At 41.4% G+C, this 21,050-nt stretch overlaps 1 protein-coding gene across 1 annotated transcript; it reads right to left on the bottom strand.

The window, feature by feature from the left end:
- Positions 1–961: 961 nt before the first annotated feature.
- Positions 962–20,753, bottom strand: hivep3a (HIVEP zinc finger 3a; the record flags this gene model as incomplete). The annotated part of the gene is made up of 6 exons (XM_081376538.1): positions 962–1,534; positions 2,362–3,035; positions 3,531–3,632; positions 4,188–4,363; positions 16,330–16,469; positions 16,980–20,753. 6 exons carry the CDS (start codon positions 20,751–20,753, stop codon positions 962–964), a joined length of 5,439 nt encoding a protein of 1,812 aa, XP_081232664.1.
- Positions 20,754–21,050: the final 297 nt, after the last annotated feature.

Here is a 21,050-nt window from a genome sequence, read left to right as displayed (position 1 = left end):
ATTTATTCATTCATTCTAATTCAGTTTTTGTTTAATTTTACTCAACAAACTCTCTGTTTAGTCTGTTTTTTGGGAAGGTTACAACTTTGATGTTAAACATACTGTTTCAGAAATATAAACAATTAAAGATTTTTGGTTGGTTTTATGTTGTTTAAGTTGGCTTTAAGAAAATAAATATGACTACTTTGTAAAAGGAAATTTGATTTTTTAAATTAGTTTTTAAAATAGGTAAATGATCTTTAAAATTTCACATGGGGTTGATTCACATTCAGTTAGATGGTCAGTAAATTGAGCCACATCAACACTTTTTAATAAGAAGCCATATTTTTAGAACCCTTTGTCATAGATGTATTCTCATCATTTAAAATTATAGGAAACATCCTATACATAATTTTTTTTAGATACATTCAATGTGCTTCTGCCTAATTTTCTCTTATCTTGAGGAACACACAAGTAAAAAATGGCTCATCTTACCCCACTCTCCCCTATTTAAGAAAAAAAAAAGTATTATTTTATCTAATTGTGATTGTAACATTACACTATATCCATATCTACTCACATTGCATAAAAGGTTGCAGGGATGAGCATTGTAGCCTATCACAGTAATGCGGAAAGAGCGCAACTAGATTTCTGCACTTTCACTGAAGCTTTCAGCATAACTAACGCAGTGGAAACACAATGTAAATAATCCTGTTTTTATTTCTCCTGCCTGCATATCAAACACGCCAGAGGGCGGTGATGAAGATGCAGGTGTTGATTTGTGTCTATGCAGGCAGTCTTGTGCATTTTGGTATAATTTTTGCCCCAAGCCCGTTCATTTCTGGCAATTCTAGACAATACCAAATGCCACTGTTTAAAAAGAGAAAAACTGAACATTCTGCCAAACATGCAGGTTTGGAATGACATATTTTACGCATGCATAAATGAAGAAAGAATTGTCATTTTTGGCTGAACTTTTTCTTTAACACTTAGTGCCCATGGATGCTCTTGAGCTGTCTACCGGCTGAGCTTTCTTGGGACTTCGAGAATGCTTTCTGTTATTTCTCTGAGAGATACTCTTCCAGGTCGTCATGGGAACGCTGGGAACCTCCTTCTTTTTTGATACTAGCTCTGACTGAATAACTCCCCGGATTTTCTCCTTGTCTTCATCGGAGGAAGTGTTACTCTTAGAGCTCATCTCCACCGTAGGCTCCGTGAACACTATCAGCTGATTTTTACGATGAGGAACTTCAACTGTAGGACTCCCATCTGCCCCTTTCTCCTTTGTCAGTACAGTGACAGTCATCTGGGCCACACTGTGGTTCAGAGAAGCGCTTCGGAGGAGCATATTGGAGCGTGGCTGCACCATCTGGATCCCGCCTATAGGAATCGTGAGGCTGAGATTGGGAATCATCACCTGGGGCTGGGAGTGCAGTGGCAGGTGACTTAACACACGCTGGCCTTCTTTCGGCTGCATGTTCCTGGAGAGACGCCCATGTGGCAGAGGCCAAGACTGTGTCATGTTGGTCCTTCTCTTGGGACTGTGTGTTTTCTCCTTGAGGGGAGCCAGAAAGACATTTTTTTAGTGAAATCACCAAGTGGTCTGTTGGATATTGTAGAGTGACCACTAGTGCAGTCATCTTTATTCTAGGCAAAAGGACGTTATTTCTAAACAGTGTGGTTAATCTTTTTTTTGCAGCTACGGTCTTGACAGCTAAAGATAGTCCTGGTTCTTCACAAATTTTTCTTCATACAGTAGATGGTAAACAGATGAGTATGCATTCATCATTTCATGGGTTACTATCTACGGTTTTGGCTTTAATTGTATGTAAAGACCGGTGGCTTGACTTCTATTTGTAATAAAGGTGCGACACAAAAAATAACACACAGTGTGCTTTTAGAATCAGGATATGTGTTTTGGATGTTTATCGTGGATATATTTGGGTGTCTTTGTGTGCACTAATAAAAAAAAATCTTTCTATAAGTGGAGTAAAACAAACTTAGACAAACAAAGAAGCATCTACATATTTAGCCATCAAGACTAGAAACTCACAATTTATTCACTATTGAAACAAGGATGAATGGAGTCAGTAAAGCTGCCAGTATGTGTTCTGCACATCAAGACTGTTGTCAAGCGAGAATACTATTTAAATACATTTATTTTATTTTATTTTTTTCTATGGGTGTAAGGGTAATAAAAGTGTCATTTTCTTTTAGAGGAACTAAACAAAACAGGTTTAAACGGGAAACCATTATTTTTGATCAGGCCAATATAAAAATGCACTAAATAAATGGCATGGTCGTTTAACTTTTTCTTATCAGCATTACGGTCACTTTTTACTTCTTACATTCAGTCAGAAAGATCTACATAAAGACACTTACCGGTTTGGTCTTGAGATTTAATCTGTTGGGTGAGGCTTTTGTAGAATCTCTGGGTCTATTAGCTTGGTACTGAACAGTCACGCTGGCCCCAACAGTCAACGCAAGTGGACAACTGTGAGCCGAAGGCTGTATGGGGGACAAGGCTCTAATGGGGGACACACGTCTCTCTGGGAACGATGAGGCTGGGTGTTCAGAAGGAGATAAAGAAGAAAGGCAGGATGATGGAAAGAGACTATGTCTCGGAGAGGGACAACGTAGAGGGGGCATGTCTCGCTGAGGAGACTGTGGTAAAGCAGGGGACATTTGCAGGCCAGGAGACAGGCTGCGGATGGGGGATGAGCATTTCCCTGTAGTGGGTTCGAGGTGTGTAAGGGTTACTATAGACTTTGTGGTCTTCGGAGAGGCAGCTTCTCCATAGTGGCTCGGTTTTCGGGGGCTCATACTGACAGGCGGTTTGGGATGTTGTTCCCAGCCTGGGTTTGAAAAGCCTGAGATGTCACAGGAGCCAGGATTATCTCTGGAGAGAGACGCACTCTTAGATGACGAAGAGGAGCATGATGCTTGCTCGTCACCCTCATCATTATCATCAGCCTCATCAACATCTGTCTCCTCTGCATCTGAGAACTGGTGCTCCTCCACCAGATCCGTCTCAAGGAAACGTTTATCACTGTCACCTACAGCACAAGAGAGTCACTGTATCTTAATTATGCAAACAAAAAAGACAAATACATTTAACCAATTCAGTCACTAGCTAAGTAACCATACTTAATCCAAATGCCACAATAATTCATGGTAAAGACATAATTTATTTCCAAATAATCAGATGAATTGATGTATCATATAATTTGCTCTGATCATTTTTTAAGTCAAATTGACAGACAAAGTTTTAATGCTTTCAACAAACAGAACCACAAAAAGAAGTTATTGAGTAACTAATACTTCAGACAGAATTTGTCTGAATTTATATAAATTATACATGTACATGGCTGCTGAAAATTCAGCTTTGCCATAAAATGACATTTTAAAACATATACAGTATATATATATAAAAAAAAAACAACTGTTATTTTATATTGTAATAATATTACTGTTTCAGTGTATTTGTGATCAAATAAATGTAGCCTTGGTAAGCAAAAGGAAGAGACTTCTTTCAAAAACAAGTTTCTCACCTCCCTCATTTGCCTCAAGCTCACACTGAACTGGTCCTGGAGCAGTTCCCTCTGGACACCTCTTCCCATGAGCCTTTGACTTCATATGTTTGGTTAAATTCCCTGAGGAAAACAGTATGAGAGCTTCAACATGGGAATGAAAAAAAAGAAACTTATTTATATCAAGTTCGTCCCTGTGAGAATCCAGGTGTAGACTTTGTCCATGTAAACAACCTCTGATGTCATCGAACTAGTGATACAATAACATCTATTATAAACCTCTATTTTTGTTGTGTTGGCAATATTTCTACTACAGGACAGGGAGCATATTGATGGTCTTGTCCTTATCATAAATTAGTTTAAATTTGCTTCTTGCTATTACTAGTCAGGGGCAGGTGGAGTTAGGGAGAGTGGCAATCTTATTCCACAGTACATTTTATTTGACCAAATATTTGCATTTGCCCTTGAGCAGGAGATGATGTATTTTGGAATGTACATTTTAAATGTATATCTGCTAAAAGTTAATATTGTCTTTTAGGTGTACACTAGCGTATAGTAGATGGGCTCAAAGTTAATATAAATATTAAATGTATATTTTACTTTTACTTAATATTAATATAATATGGACAGACATGAACTAAAAGCCACAAATCTCCATTCATCAGTTGTGCAGCATACCTTTGGTTTTGAAGGCAAAGTTACAGTGCTGGCAGATGTAAGGTCGATCGTCCGTGTGTAGTCGAATGTGTTTGCGCAGCATGCTGGGTTTCTTACAGCGTATTCCACACTCTTCACATACATATCGTCCTCTCCCCCGGCCACGTACATACACGTATTCCTCACTTGACCTGTAACTGGAAAACACAACATTAAAGCTGAAAGAATATGTTGTGTGAACATTCACCAGGCTTTTCCAATGATCAGGAGTCACTGACAGAAAACAAACTGACCCTTATAAGTTGAACTACTACAGGGAAAGACTTTTGAAAAATAGAAAATATTGCAGAATGTCGAGAGTGCTCTTTATCATAATGGGAATTGTGGCTTTCAAACTCTAAAGGTAACAAACCAAGCACCAGAGAAATATCATACAATAAGTGATGAACCAAATGGAAACTTCATGGCCAAAGCTTAAAAAATCTGGACACACTGGTTTAAACAAAACACAAATTTTTAATTACATACCTGTTTAGAATAACTGAAGTTCTATTAATTTAAAAAATCATCATCATAACATCACATATCTTGTGAGATCAATATACTGTATAATCACTGATGACAATCATGTGCTTAATTAGCGAATCAAACACATAATTAAATTAGCGAATAATTCACTAAAACATTTTTCCAAACAAAGCTATCATATGGATTCAGAAGACTCGCACAAGCCGTATGGACTACTTTTGACATTTCTGGAGCTTGACAGTTCAAACAAAATAGCACTCTGGAACCCTTCTGAACCTTTGTGAAAGAGAAGACCTTATTACGGAAATTAAATACTGTAAAAGACTCTACACACAAGTACAAAATGAATGTAATGTTTTCTGGCACTTAACTGCATGACAATTGTAATTAAATGAAAATGTATTATAGTTTAAATTTATATGTACTTATAAGCAGTTATAAGCAGGACTTAAGTACATGTTTAAATACAAGTTCATAACTAATTCTATTGTCTTTGAAATATGGTTAAAAGGTTCTGCTGATTGTACTGTAATTAAATTGATTATTAAAAAGTACACGTAAGCACTTAGTGTGTTAAGAAACAGTCATGAAAGTGCACTTAATTAATTACATTATATATTAATCTATATATATATATATTAAATTAACTTAAAATTTGATGTACACTACAGTTGCACATAATTAAGTACACTTCTTTTTTTACAAGGGAATCTCATTTGGGTTTGGACAAACATGAGGGTGATTAAATAAAGACTTTGCCTGAACAAACCCTTTAACTGGATGAAATGTGTGCAGCAAAAATGTGAATCATATCAGCACTATTTTTTCAATGTTTAATAAGTTAAACAAACAGAATGGAACAGAAAAGCAGCACATGTAGGTTGACATTGACACTGCAAGTTCTCAACATCACCTTTAGGTTAATTAAAATACCAGCAAAGCAAAGCAAAGCCTCTGGGTTAGAATATGTGCATAAAGAGGCCTTTTCATTGATCTCACAGGTCTGTGTGGGAGATCTGGTCTCCAATCTATAGCACCTGCATGGTATGCTTTTAAAGGTGCTCTAAAACAACTTGGTATGCTTGGCACAGACCCTCTTTCAGACACCACACATGCATATATATCCATACACACCCCTTTCGCCTACCCACAGACACACACACACACACATGGGTAGTCTGGCTGGTTATCCACCCTGTTTGTGTCCAGAAAGTCCCAAAACGGGGCCTCCACTTGACCTCAAACAGAGCGCCATTTATAATGTCAAGAACTAGGGCCCCCCTCCCTTCGACCCCCGTCACCACCACCCGGCTCAAACATGGGGATCTTGCAATGCCGTTCTGTGCCCAGAGCCCGGGCTTCTGTGCCAATGCAAACAGCTGAAAGGGGGGAACCCTGGACCCAACCAGCAGCTCATAACCAATAACAGGAGTACAAATCAAGAACTGTGTTGCCAGCTTTCTTAAAAATAACAGCCATAATAGAGTTCAATTTTGGGCGATTTAGTTTTTTAGATTAAGGCTGTGCAGCTATTTAGGTTGTGATGCGATATATTCACAGTAACAGACTACTGTTCACCACAAAGTAAAGATGGAATTAATATGATCCAATAAATAACCAATGACATTCTAAACATACCGGAATTCCAAAATTTTTAATTAAAGTGGGTCCAAAAGGCAGTGCATTATATAATAATTAGATTTAATCTGTTCTGAAGAAAATATGAGTGATGCTTGGGCATGCAAAAAAAAAAATGCATTTCTGAGCGTTTTTTAGCATGTTGCTACATAGTTGCTAAGGTGCTTTGCATGGTGGTTAAAACATTTGCACTTGGTATTAAGATGCATTTTCAATAATCCACAAGAGGTCAGTCAAAACGCATTACCGTTTACACCTGGTCTTAAAATGCATTTTTAAATCTTTTGTGACCACTTGTGTTCGGACTTCGTCTAGACCCTGTGAGTGCAGAGTGCATCACCAGAGTGCACTTCAGCGTCGCCCTGTAATTACTTCTCATCATTCTGTTACGTAAAGTATACGCGGATGCAAGATGCAAGTAAAATATCTCTTTATTGGGAATAAACAACTGTAAGTCCAAACGCCACAGACAGCAGGAGAGTGGTGACGCAGGGACTTCGATGAGCAACTCCGAAATGATGAGTGATGATCAGAGTGTAGAATCCACAACGGGACTGGAAACAGGAATCCAGCACAACACGATGAACTCAAAAGCAGACAAGAGAACACACGAGGAGAACAGGAACAGGTAAAGACACGGGGAAGCTCCAAAAACGATCTGACAAACACAAGACGAAAGACAAGGCATTAAATAGGCTGGCTAGATGGGATGCAGCTGGCGCTGATGAATGAATAAGTAATCAGTGGTAACGCCCATGCAAAACAATCAGTAAGAACAACACACACACACACACACACACAAACAAACACACGACATGAGTAAGACAGTGGATCTAACAGCTGTGACACATTCAATCAGCAGCCAGGAGCAAGTGCTGATCGGCCACACCTGTGCTTCATTAAGTAGAGAGAATATAAGCAGAGCAAGAGAATGGCTGCGTTTACACTTGACATTAACATGTGATCATCGCGATCCGATCAAGCAGATTGGATCATAAGCCAATCAGGACACGGTGCGTTTACACCTGTCCACATCAAGTGGCTTCTGTATCTGGATAACAGATCAGATCTCGCATTCCCACGAAAAAAAAAAAAAAAGGATGGCTCCGGTGTTGACCTGAAGTGGTGGGTTTTCTTTTAAAAACAGTTTTCAGTCGGGGGACATTTTACAAATCTCGCAAAATGAGGAGGACGAAGAGGCTGCAAGTACTAAAATTGTGGATAGATGCCATAATGGAAACGGTACAGAGAAACGTATGGGTCCGAGAACATTGCCAGCTGTGGTGGGAAGAGTGCGCGTTCTTTACAGAAAATGGTTCTGCAACTTTTGGGTGCGAACTGCGAAGGCAAACATTTCAGTATATTTGCGATGTACTTCGCACTCAACTGTATCACAAAACCACACAGCTCTCAGTTCCGGAGAGAGGAGGGGGAATAAAGACAGTGGGCGGGGTTTTGTGTGACGTCCACCAGTGAATGCAGACCAGATGGCTGGATTGCGTTTACATTACACTGAGATCCGATCACAATGCGTCCTTGACTACCTCTGAACCTGGACACGCTGATCGAATAACATTCCGATCAGAAGCACGTGTCCTCATTCAGCCCGCCACTGTCACAACGTCAAAACGAATGCTACCTTTGATCTCTAATTGTTGAAGGTTCGAGGTTGCAATGAGAAATGCAATGTCTTCGTTGCCTCTTCCTTGTCTCGTATGACTGTGTGTAGTGTGTGTGATTAGTGTGGGTGTGTCCTCCGATTACCGCTGATCATCAGCGCCAGCTGATTCCACTCTACTCACCCATATATTCTCAGTGACTGGTGTCTTGTGTTGTCAGATCGTTATGGTGTTTACCAGGGTTGGTTCCGGTCCTGTTTGGCGTCCTTTGTGATCATCAGAGGGCATCTCAAGATCAGGAAACAGGCCGGCAGCGTCCACACCATGGGATGAACCTATGCCAAACGATCCACACCCACCAGATGCCAAAGTATGGCTAGCAGGTTGTATTGTCCACCGAGCTCTACCGCTGGAGGCGCCTGCACGGCAAGTGCGGGTCGGAGGTAAGATTGTGAATGCGATTCTGGATTCAGGCAACTCAGTGAGTCTGGTACAACCTCAAATCATCAAGGCCCGGCCAGGCAGCAAATCGTCTATCCCCATCACCTGCATACTCGGGGACACCCATTATGTGCCTGCCCAAACGGTCACCATCTCTGCTGGATCGAAGTCCTGGCCGGTGGAGGTAGGAGTGGTAAAGGACCTCCCGGTCCCTGTACTGCTTGGAAGGGATTGGCCAGGGTTTGACCACCTGCTAGCAACCACCATACAACCTGATAGTCGGAACAGGAGTCATCGAAAACAAAGGACCCACCGTCGGACTGCTAGCCAACCAGTCCTGCAGGCCACCGACAGCAAGAGAAAAGGTGAGTCACAAAATTCGCACCCTAACCTGTATACTGATTTCTTCCAACAGATCACTGAAGGGGCCTTGTTTGGACGTGAACAGCGAGAGGATGATAGGCTACGGAATTGTTGGTCACAAGTTAGGGAGGTGGAGGGAGAAGCCCAATATCCAGCCCCCCATCCCTACCCGCAATTCATAGTGAAAAATTGCCTGCTTTACTGTGTCGCCCAATGGCGGTGGGAGGAAAAAACACCTGTTGGTAGTGCCGAAGTCCAAGACTGAAATCATGTTGGAGCTAGCCCACTCACACCCGATAGCAGGGCACCTAGGGGTGAAGAACACAATTCAGCGTATTTGAGATCGGTTCCATTGGCCTGGCCGCTGAGGTGAAGCGGTTCTGCCAAAGCTGCCCAACTTGTCAAAGAACATCGCGTCGGCACGTTTTGCTGGATTTTTTTCACATAGCATCAAAATAGACTTAAAATACTCATTACTCAATACGTCATTTATGGTTATACAGACTTAAAAAATATAAAAAAATAAACTGTTAAACGTCTACTTTTTTATGCGTCCACTTGCAATCGAAACAAAACATTGTGCTTTTGTAAAATAAAGAAAATAAACAGGGTGTGCTTTCTGCCTCTCCGTCTCCGTGAACGTTTTTTCTGGAGCACGTCTCTAAACTTAACTAAAACTCAGCGAATACTAGTCACACAGGCAAGAGCAATACATCTTTATAATCATTTAAGTGTCTACTTTTAAATGATCAAATTCAAAATGGAAACAAATATTTATGTAATCTGTATGTAAAGAGAGAGATATCAGTCGTTCTCATGGCAACTCATTATCTGCTAATGTGAACACGCCCACGGAGAGCACGCGCCATTGAAACGCAAATGATCTGAGGCGATCCATGCAAACCTGTCAACGCCCACATCAATTCGATAAAACAGACTAAGTTTAATCAGATTCATGTACTTTACGTCGCCTTGCTATGCTGTAGGGAATAATAATAATGTAATAGTAATATAATCCTGGAAAAATGTACCTCAAAAGTGCTGGTTTTGGTTTCATTTCGAGAAGCAACGGCTGAGGATTGTGAATAGTAAGGTCTTTATTCTTGAGTGCTTTGTTCTAATTGCAATATAGTGTATGTAAACTGCAAAAATCGTGTGTCTATGTGTGAATGAACGGCACAGATGCGTCTGTTGTTTACTACAGGCACTTACAACATGCTATTTTTACATGAACATGACCACATCTACTAGTTTAGCTTTTCCTAAACTATATTACTATACTGAGATGAGTAAAAATCGACTGAAATGTTAAAATAAAATGTCTTTGTATAAGCAACGTATTAAACTGCAAATTAACATTTATATACCCTATATAAATATATTATAAAAACTATATGTTACAGATGAAAAATGTATGTTTAGACAAGATATTGTTGATTAGTTTTGGATAGATTAGAAAGTTTTACAGTAAAATAGACTACTGCCACATCAAATAAGCTTTTGTTCTCAAATTTCTGCTCATATGTTAAATATATAGTATGGGATGTTTTGTCTAAAATAAAGTAGGTATATTGAATTATCAACTAAGAGTGTTTTTTCCAATTCAAACTAATGAATCCTTAAACTTTGAAATACATATGATAAAATGTATGCTTTTTACAAAGAAAGAGGGGGGTGTTGGGGTGGGGCTATAAGTCCTCTGAGGGGACTTCCAAATCTCGCCATGGCCGCCCGAAGGGAAGTCTCCGCCATGGCCGCCCGAAAGGAAGTCTCCGCCGTGGTCTCTTCCTCAGTCTGCACCGCCGTGGTCCCCTGATTAGTCTGCTCCGTCATTATTGTCTAGTCTATCCTGAACTCCGTCCATCTTCACCCGGTTCACATCCCCGTCACGGAGTCCAGGATGCCCACCCCCCCTCCCAGGTTCTGCCATCCATGGCACGGGTCGTGCCTAGCGGGAGGGGGGAGTTATGTCACATTCACAGCATCCGGCAGGAGTTCAATACTCACGCCGATCAGATAGGAATGCTCCAGCCGGCATATGGCACTAATTCCATTGGGAGACTTGAATGGCGCATTTTGCTGAAAACAGCTTGTGATAGGTGTAAAAGTGGGTTCCTCCATATGATAACACAAGCTCTGCTATTATCGCAAGATTCTCAATTAAATTCTCACCTCCTATGGGGAAAAGCAGCACAAATGATTCCGCTGTATCAACTGAAAGCGATACAGAATTCTGAGAAGGAAAGGATCCGGGATGGGCTATGAGCTGAATTTTTCTAGGTAACTGAAAAATCGTCACAATCAGTTTGGTGACTTGATTCAATTAGGGGAAGCAGGGAGAGTAGGAAGGATAAATCAATGTCTGCACCTGACAAAATCTGTGCTCTGATGTTGCTGGCGACAGGGAGCAGTTCCAAAGCGATGGCATTCGATGGTATGGGCATATGTGTTGCAGAGAAGAGGGAAAATTATGACCTAGCCTGAGGAAGAGAGTTAGGAGGTAGAAGCTCCTGGGTTGTTTGCAGAGGCAGTCTCATGCTTAGGTCGGCCCCTGGGGCTTGGGTAGTAATGGGGAAGGTAAAGGAAGAGGAAAGCTGGGGTGGAAAATAGGCTGTCTGGGTCTGCACCGCTGGCAGAGGCAGCCTCACGCTAGGGCCCGTGGTTGGAGCTGTAGGCAAAGGACAAAAAAGGGAATTTGAGACTGATGACTGGGCCTGCGCCGCTAGCGGAGTCATCCTCACACTAGGGTCTGCGGGAGAAGCTGTAGGCCACCGATAGGGGAAAAGGTTAGAGGCAGAGGGAGGAGAGGGAAATGTTATCTGGCCATGTGTCACTAGCGGAGACAGCCTCGCGTTAGGAGCTGCAGGCAAAGGACAATGGGGAGATTTAGAGACGGCAGGATGAAATGGCTGAGATGGCTGAGCTTGCTCACGCTAGGGGGAAGGCTTTTGTTGAGAGGTGCAGGCATTGTTTTACTGGGTGCAACGCTGGGGAAAGCCGCGGTGTGTGGCTGAGCAGGGGGAAGACGAGAGTAGGGCCTGGCAGCGGCGGAATCTGGGGCGTAGCTCAGGCTCGCTGAAGGCCTGCTGCCGTGGCCCAACAACAACAAACTACTAATGATGGCAACAACAATAGACGGCAACGCTGACGAGTGCTTGCATGAGGGGGTTAAGAGATACCCACAACTTTTAAACGTTTAAACGAGTACAAAGACATCTTTAACCCTCTTAACTTTTGGAAAGAAGTAGCACAGACATTAAATTAAATAGACATTGAAAGGCTATATATACACATGTGTACGCATATGCTAGTGTTCGTGAACAAAACTTTTTAGGATTTGTGCGTTCGGCTGTGTGCATACATTAAGCGCTTGAATTAAAACGGAAGTATACTTAAAACGGAATTACACTAGTGGTTTTTAACTGGTTGGTCGAGACCCAAATTAGGTCATAGGTCTGTTTTGACAGGATAGAGAAATGCTAAATGCAAAAAAATAAAAAATGTAAAAAGTAGTTACTAATTTGTGCAAAGTAAAAGAGCAAAACAAATAGGCTTATTAAAGGTGCTCTAATGGCGCTTTTCCACTGCATGGTACGGCTCGGTTCGGCTCGGTACAGTTCAACTCGGCGCGGAACGGTTCGGCTCGCTTCGCTTTTCCACTGCGTGGTACGACTCGACTCGTTACGGCACGGTTCGGCTCGCTTTAGCTCGTTTGCTTTTCCACTGCAGTTAGTACCGCTTCAAAGTGGGTGGGACTGATTGTTATATAGTTGCCGTCTCTACTACCATGACATCATATTAAATGCGAATTTTTCATTCCGTGTTTCCACATCCACTCCTCGGCAACTGACGAGAGGAACATCTGCACCTCGTCCACTGACCACGATTCAGCCATTTCTTTTTTTGAAGTTTATACTCTTTTTTTGAAGCAAAAACTTTTAAAACAGGTTGGCTGTTGTCTACTGGCTATTTAAATCTAGCGGGTTTAGTATCTCGTGTTGTAAATACAATGACGCTGGTAGAGATGATTCTGTCTGACCAATCAGTGATCTGCAGTGTTTTCACGTCACATTTTAGTATCGGTACGGTACGCTTGGAACCTCAACAGGGGTGGTACCATTTAAAGCGAGCCGAAGCGAGCCATACCGTACCGTACCATGCAGTGGAAATGCGCCATAAGTGAGCCGTACTGAACCGAGCCGTACCATACCATGCAGTGGAAATGCGCCAAAGCGTGCCGTACCGAACCGAGCCGTACCGTACCATGCAGTGGAAAAGCACCTTAAGAGATGCCATGCGTTTTTTAGGCCAAAACATTTTTTGTCACATACAGCAAACACTATCTCCTCACTATCCGCTAGCTGCCTGTCCCCTGAACACACTGTAAAAAAACACGGCCTCTCTAGACACCACAGGCTCCACAAACGGCAACAAAAACAAACTGGACTCACCCGCACCACGAAACACAACAAACAGTGCTCCAGCCAATCACTGGCAAGAAGTATTTGAGGGTGGGGTTTGGGGGGTTAGTGCGTGTGCACATGAAGGGGGTGTGGAGGAGAGAGAAGCAGAAGAGGGAAGTTTGAATTATGGCCCGACACACAACCAAAGAGACGACGTTCCGATGAACAAATTGCAAAGAAGAGCAACAAGGATTAGAAACGCGCAAAGTACCGAATTTAAATTGGAAAAACCTTCGAAAGGTGGCGAGAACTCCGCCGGCAGAAGGGATTCCAATCCGACATTCAGTTGCTCTGTTTTTGCAGAACAGGTAAATCCATTTTTCTTTCTAAACTGACGTTCATGTTCGCCAAACCAACACAAGGATGTAATTAGCTAGAACTATGCAGTCAGCGTTAACTTTGGTGAATACAACATGTATGTTTCTAGCAGCCTAGCGATCAATCTCTATTAAATGACCAAGCAAATTCACAGTAGGGCGACAATTTGTGTGAATGATGTTTTCACCCACTGTTTGTTATGAATTTGAATGTTCATTTATAGGCTATTGACAACTTTGACTAAATTTGTTTACGACGCCGCCGTTGTTGATGCTCACTGGGAAACGCGAAGCTAACGTTATCTTGCTATTATTGCGTTCTTGTATGGGAGCTATAGTTATAACCTCAGGTGGCGAAACGATTTTAAGATAATTTTTTATCTTTTTCTGCATTCTGTTCTGCAATATATAAAAGCATTTATCTAACTTGGTGACATTACACACTGAATGAAGTATCAGTAAAACTTAACTTTGTTTGTAGTGACTACTTTGACTTTCCTTTATGCCGGAAGGGAGGGGAGGAAGGAGGAGACGGGATGAGGAGGAGGGAGGGTCTAGCCTCCGTTTTGTTTGACAACAATTCAAATGTCAACAAGAAGTTAAGTCTCCCGGGATCGCTTATAGCACCTTTAACTGGTTGGAAAAAAACATTATACTGTACATATCTTTTGTTGCTCATGTTCAAGTCCATGCATCCAATCAAACTACACCCAAATTCTACATTAAACATGGGTTCAATTGCAACAAGGGTTAAAATAAGCAGTTAAAATGGCCACACTAGGCTTTACCTTCCATTGTCTTTCATTCTTATGCATTTATACATGTGCATGGGAGACCGGATATAGCAACCTAATGCAAAGAAGTTTTGGTGAACTCTGACCTGCAAATGCATATGACGTGATCAAAATTTGTGACCTACATTTCCAATTCAGCTGTTTATGTAAATAATTGTGGCTTTTCTTGGGCCTATGCAGTTTTCAATAAATATATTATTTACTTTTGTATAACAATCAATTTTGGTTACTGTGTTTGGTTGCCACTTATAATTCAGATCATTTGGGTATTAAAGCAAATCCAGCTAAAAAACACTTAAATCTCTTAGATGTTTGTTTTTCATTCATCTGAAAACACCTCAAAATGTGACTCTACTGCCTCTTGGCCATCTCCATATGCCTTCAGCTCAATGACCAAAATCATTGATGCAGTATGGTGTAAATGGGACTCTGTGGGGTTCCACAGGAAGTGACCGCCAGGCTAGGTAGTTTCCTGGCTCGGCCTGTGTAACAGACGGTCCGTGTTGGCTCTGACAGCCAACTGATCTCCTGCAGCGGGGCAAGAACAACACTGCTCAAAATACTGACAAACTAGTGACAGAAAGCCACCACACATACAGTATGAGCAGGATGCACAGTGCAGGAACTACAAAGATTCTAGCTTTCATATGGGTGTGGAGAAGAGGACATTCATAGCTGCTGTATCTATGACAGTATTAAAAATGGCTAAAATTTGCTTATAAAAACAGTGCTTGCAAGGCAGAAAAAAAAAAACACGTTTCTGGTTTTCAAATGTAATAGTACATCAGAGTATATCTTGCTTATTATGATGCTCACACACATCTGGTTTTCTTACATCTGTGTACCAGAATCAACAGCTAACATGACATCATATTTGAAGTGTAAATACAGATAGAACTGTTTAAATAAATGCATGAGAGAAAATAAAGAAGACCACAATTCAGTATGCAAATAACTGCAAAATAGAACATGAATCACAAATAAGTATGAAAATTGTACAAGGACATTATCACTCTGTGTTTCATTTTGAATGGCCAAATGCTAATGATGTAAGTCAACACTGATTATTGTTATGATTTCACTTTTTTAACTTTAGTTAGTGTATAATGTTGCTGTTTGAGCATAAACAACATCTGCAAAGTTACAATGCTCAAAGTTCAAAGCAAAGGGAGATATTTGCTTTTAAAGAAATCGCACCCGTTTAAACAAACGGCTGGTTGGGATTACACAAGCTTCCTCCCGGGTTAGTGACATCATTAACCCTAAAATTTACATAAACCCCACCCCTGAAAAACGATTTATAGCTTATCAAGACAGAATATGCTAATCAATGACTAGAAGATAACTACACATAAGCTACATAAATTCATCAACTAACCATTCAGAAATGTCTTGTTGCTTCTACATGTTGTCACTTCTTCATGAGTCTCTCCATCATTGTCTGAATCCGGTTTGAACATAAAAGTCTAAAAGTTTCAGTGAATGTCTGTGTGAGTGCAAGCTGTTGAAGCTCCACCCTCTGTGCCACTAGCAGCAGGTTATTTGCATTTAAAGGAACAGACACAAAACGGTGTGTTTTTGCTCACCCTTAAAAATTGACAATTTTAACATGCTATATAAAAATATCTGTGAGGTATTTTGAGCTAAAACTTCATATACACACTCTGGGGACATCAAAGACTTATTTTACATCTTGTGAAAAGGGCATTATACCACCCCTTTAATTTTACATTTCACAAGTTTAATATTTACAAAAGCAAAACTAGACAGCACTTAGACTACACTGAAGAATAAAACTATCTACAAAGGTATCTATGGAGGTTTAGGCTGAATTTCTTGCAGAAAAGTGTGAGGAAAATAAATAAATATATATTTCTAAACAATGCTGCCTTGCAAACACAGTAAGAATGATTTATTGCAAATTGTGTAAAGCATTCATTATACTTTTACACTTTATTTTCGTTGCATTTATACAAGTATTATGTATTATAATGACTTACCCTCCCTCACAAATCTGTACCCGTGAGCTGTACTTGGAGGTAGATAGTCGGTCCTCCTTCTCCACTGCGGTTTTCTTTTCTACCTCTGTCAACTCAGCTTGCTGGGCTTCTTTCGGTTCTGTGGGCTGAGTGGCATGTACCTACACTCGAGAGAGACACGGGCAAGTTCACCAACCCTATTCCGGGAGCCCAGGGAGACAGAGATGGGGGGGGGGAGTCTCGTTCAACATTTTAAGTTGACTTTGTATACTTTTTATAAGTAAAATTTACAAGTTTAGATTAATGTTGTCTTGTGAAGATTAAGTTTAATCACATTTTAAAACTGTGGAGTGGGGACTGTAAGTCACTTACCTTTGTATTACTTAAACCCTCATATGCCTTTTAAAATACTGAGCTAAAAAAAAAACATAATCCCTCAATTTAATAATATCAATGTCAGCTAGCATAACAGTTATTCTCCCAACTGAAAAATTAAGTTTAAAGTGGACAAGCTGTTTTGGGAACATGGTAGCTTGTTAACCAACTAATGACCAGCTTGGAGCAGCTAGAAACCAGCTACCATGTTATAAAACACATCTACAAGCTTAAGCTGATTTTCCAAGCAGGGCAGAAATAATTGACGTGATGAATACAAGAGTTGTTACATTTACCTCAGTCACGTTAGGCTTTTGGGACTCAGGTGTCTCTTGTTTCCTGTCTAGAGGGGGTGACATGGCTGCCATGGTGTAGATGAGTGGTTCTGGTCTCTGCCTGCAGTGCAGCAGGGCTAGCATTTCCTTGCTTGTCAGGCCAGGAGGGTTTGGATTGCGGGTACTTGTACACCATGAAGAATAGACTGAGCTTTGTTGTTCACTCTGTATAGATGGATTGGGCTTTATGTAGTTTAGATAGCACCAGGTAAAAGTAAGGTTAGTGTTAAGAGTCAGAAATGGTGGATCTTTGTGTTCTGTTGGTAAGATGACACTTTGCTCACCCACTCTTTCATCCTTCTTGCATTCAATCAAAACTTCATCATTTCCCCTTTCATTTTCCTGCTTTTTCTCCTCCTCTTTCACACGTTTCTGCTGTTGCTCACTTTCTGGGCTGAGCTCCTCACTGCTTGTCGGGGATAGCACACGTTTGGTTGCTCCAGCACTTACTGATTTGGATCCATCAGATATTGGTTGTTGGTCCATGATTTCAAACTTTGAGGCCACTTGAACTGAACTGACTCCAGAGCAGCAAGGTTCCTGAGGCCTTGAGGAAAATGTTTGTGAAGCTGTAGTATAAATAGAGCCTGTATGGTGTGGAAGGTGTGAATTAAGACGGACTGGAATTCTCTGAGCTGGTAAAGGTCTCAGTAGTTCTGTGTTTGAAGTAACATCAAAACCAAGATTCTGATGGTGGCGATAATGAGTGAGGTATGGTTGGTTGACCCTTGTATCAGAATTCACCAATTCATTCTCCATTGGAATTTCAAGCTTGAGTCCTGTCGACATTGAAGAATAATGAGCTCTAGCAGCACCTGATGGACAAAGCAGACTTCCCATTGTTGTGGGCTGGTCAGTATGAATCAATGGTGTCAACTGCAATGCATTCTGCTGGGTATTCTCTGATAAAACATCCTGTGATTGCATTATCTGCTTCTTACTAAATGTGTGTACAGTATTGCTTAAAGACAGAAGATGGGTGGTGGTTGGACTGTAAGAGATTGCTGGGCTATTGCTAGGTGATGTGCTAGTCCTTTGAGTTGGAGAACTGGTGTTGAAGACTTTAGAAGATTGATCCTCCTCCTCAGGTTCCCTCACTGCACTATGCCTCAGTAGAAGGCATTTCCGCCTGTCTCTCCATCCTGCAGGGGTCCGATCTGGAGACAAACTGCTGTAGTCAAAAGACTTACTGCGAGCTTCCTTAATAAGGTTAACATGTTGAGGAACATGGGGTGCCTGCTCAGATGCAGAGCGCCTCATTTCTCTGTGAGAATTTGTGGGAATTGTCAAAGTATGAGTGGCTCTTGATCTCCTAGTTGGTGTCATATCTGCATCAGCTTTGCAAGCCTCTTCAAATGAAGTTGATCGACTGGAGGTGTGAGATACACAACTGTCTTGACTTGGACTGTGAGGCAGGGACATTGATTCAAAGCTTGAGTCCCCTGATGACTGGGTAGCTTCTGCAAGACGGAGACGTTTCTTTTTAGGCGGTAACTTCTCAATTGGAAGTTGGGCTAAAGTTGGACTTCTTTGCGGCCATTGGAACTCACTGACCTTTTCAGCGTCCTTGATTTTAGGTACAGTTTGAGGGGGTGATACTGTCAATGTGTTGGTGTTTGAATCTTCAGTGACCAGAATCTCTGGCACTTGGACATTGTGTTGCCGTACAAGTTTACGGAAGTATGGTTTAGTTGACTGCTCCTTTGATTGTGAGCAAGGAGAACAATGGGAGACATCATGAGGGTGAGACACCTCATCTGGTCCAAGGTTTTGTAAAGTACTATCATGTTTCTCAAATGAACTAGTATGTTGTATGACAGATATTCCTTTCAAAGCACATTCTGTGCCATGTTCTTGACCTAATTCAATGGTCCCTTTAATAGGCTGTTCACAAGATGGCATATATCCTTTGAGCGATATATAAGAAACTGAGGGTAAAGAAGGATCGTCAAGTTCTATACTCTCTTCTTTTCTTCTTTTTCTAAATGCAAAAGCACCAGGACGAGTTGTGAATGTTCTTTTGTGTTCTTCCACTTGATAGACTGGAATTTCAGTTTGCTGAGAAATATGAACTGTGCAGTGTGTTTGATATCTCTCCCAGTCATTAAAAACTATACCACATGCATCACACTCAAGTGGCTCTTGTTTCTGGCTGGGATCAGGCACTGCAGGAACTGAGGGATGAAATGATGAGCTGGAATAGGGATGTCCGTCTATGGTAATTTCAGCGCCAATGGGCAATTCAATGGCAGGCTGTCGTCTTAGCATACCATGACGCCGATTATGAACTGGTTGCTGGTCATCAAAGGATTGGCTAAGGCGAAGACTAAGAGAAGTTTCAGACACATCACTAACGCTTGCATCTGAGGGCATGGAGTGACTTCTCAGAAGAGGAGCAGTTGATGTTTTGTCAGTTTGTTCCATACTGAGAGAATGGTGCTGAAATTTCTCACAAGGTACACCAAGAGTAATTGAACCACTGCTCTTTGTACTCACATCTATTTCTTTTGGACTGTGAAGGAAAGGCTCTTTAGAAGAGGCTGGCTTCAGTTCTGTGCTGCTTCTCCTAGAGAGTGAGAACCTTCTTGGTTTGACGCTGTCAATCTTACTGGTGTCTACCACAGCCTCATTGATGGTGATGAGTTTTGTTATGTGGTCAATAACTTGCTTTTTTGGCACAGAGAATGGAATTCGTTTACTTTCTTGCCCAGCAGGATGGGCATGTTGCTGATGAGCAGTCCTCTGTAACTGACCAAGCCGACCAAACTTTCCCAGGATGACCTCTGCATAGCTTTTGGCACTTGTGTTTGGTGGACTATCTTGAGACACTTCTGTGCTCTCAGATCGAGAGAAATAGCCTGACTCTGTGCTACCTTTGCTACTTAGACCAAATGATGAGGATGTTTCATCAGATGATCCTATAGGTGTACGTCTTCCTCTGCTTAGTCTCATTGCAAGTCTTTTTTTAACTGCATGAGAATCTTCTGTACCTTGTAACTGTTTATCAGAGCACTTTTCTGTGGTATTTTGCTTTTGAATGGACATGCTTTGTTTTTCTAAGAAGGAGGATGGTTGGCTTTCATCTTCTGATTCTGTAAGTGGCTCCTCCGAACAACTAATACTTGGTCCTTCCCTGTCTGCAGTCAGACCAGCTTTCACCCTATGAGTATGTGATTTTCTGTGCTTGTACAGGTTACTTTTAGTCTTGAAGGAGAACCCACATGGTGCACATGGGTAAGGTCTCTCTCCAGTGTGGGAACGAATGTGTTTTTGAAGCACACTGGGCTTGGCACAAGCACGACCACAATATGAGCACACATACTTTCCGGGCTTTTGAGGTTTACGCTCACGTTTTTGTCGAGGTGTACTTTCCAGGGCCTCATCCATGGAACAGGATGGTATAGCTGATACTGCTGAGGATGAAGCTCCAGATGGCATTTCACTAGGCTGCCTCATGTTATCATCAGGATATTCAGAACTACCAGATGCCCTTGGTGGCTTTACTTCTTCAACATTGTCTGTCTCCTGAGCAGCTTTCTTCTGTAATCTGAGACGCTTCCTCTCAGGATTGATACGTTTTTGCTTTTGTCCATGATGCTGCTGGGTGCCAACCTTGTTCTGTTCATGATACTGTGGGACTGAATGTGGCTGGGGGCTGTCCACTGGAGTCTCATTCTGCTTTTCTAAACCTCCAGATTGCTCCCCTGTGGTCAACTGGCTATGCAAGGCCTCCATAAAATTTGATGAAAGCCTGAAGTACCGTTTATTCCAGACTACGAATGACCAATTAATTTAATTAATTCAGAGCATCGCTTAATACATTGTTTCATTCAACATATGCATGGATCGTCACAACTGTAGCATTCTGTATACATCATTGCTTGATGTGAGAATAGCTTCTTCAAATTAATTTTGAGGAATACCACTACAACTTTTTCAGTTACAGATAATTCTGCCTCTTCTATTTCTTGTCCTTTCTTGTCCTTGGAAATCCATGGCAACTATGTTTTTCCATGAGTGCCCTGTCTGGTT

The sequence above is a fragment of the Scardinius erythrophthalmus genome (genome assembly GCF_964197995.2).
Source record: "Scardinius erythrophthalmus genome assembly, chromosome: 10".
NCBI classification, from domain to species: Eukaryota; Metazoa; Chordata; class Actinopteri; order Cypriniformes; family Leuciscidae; genus Scardinius; species Scardinius erythrophthalmus.
This window is presented reverse-complemented; position numbering and strand designations above follow the sequence as displayed.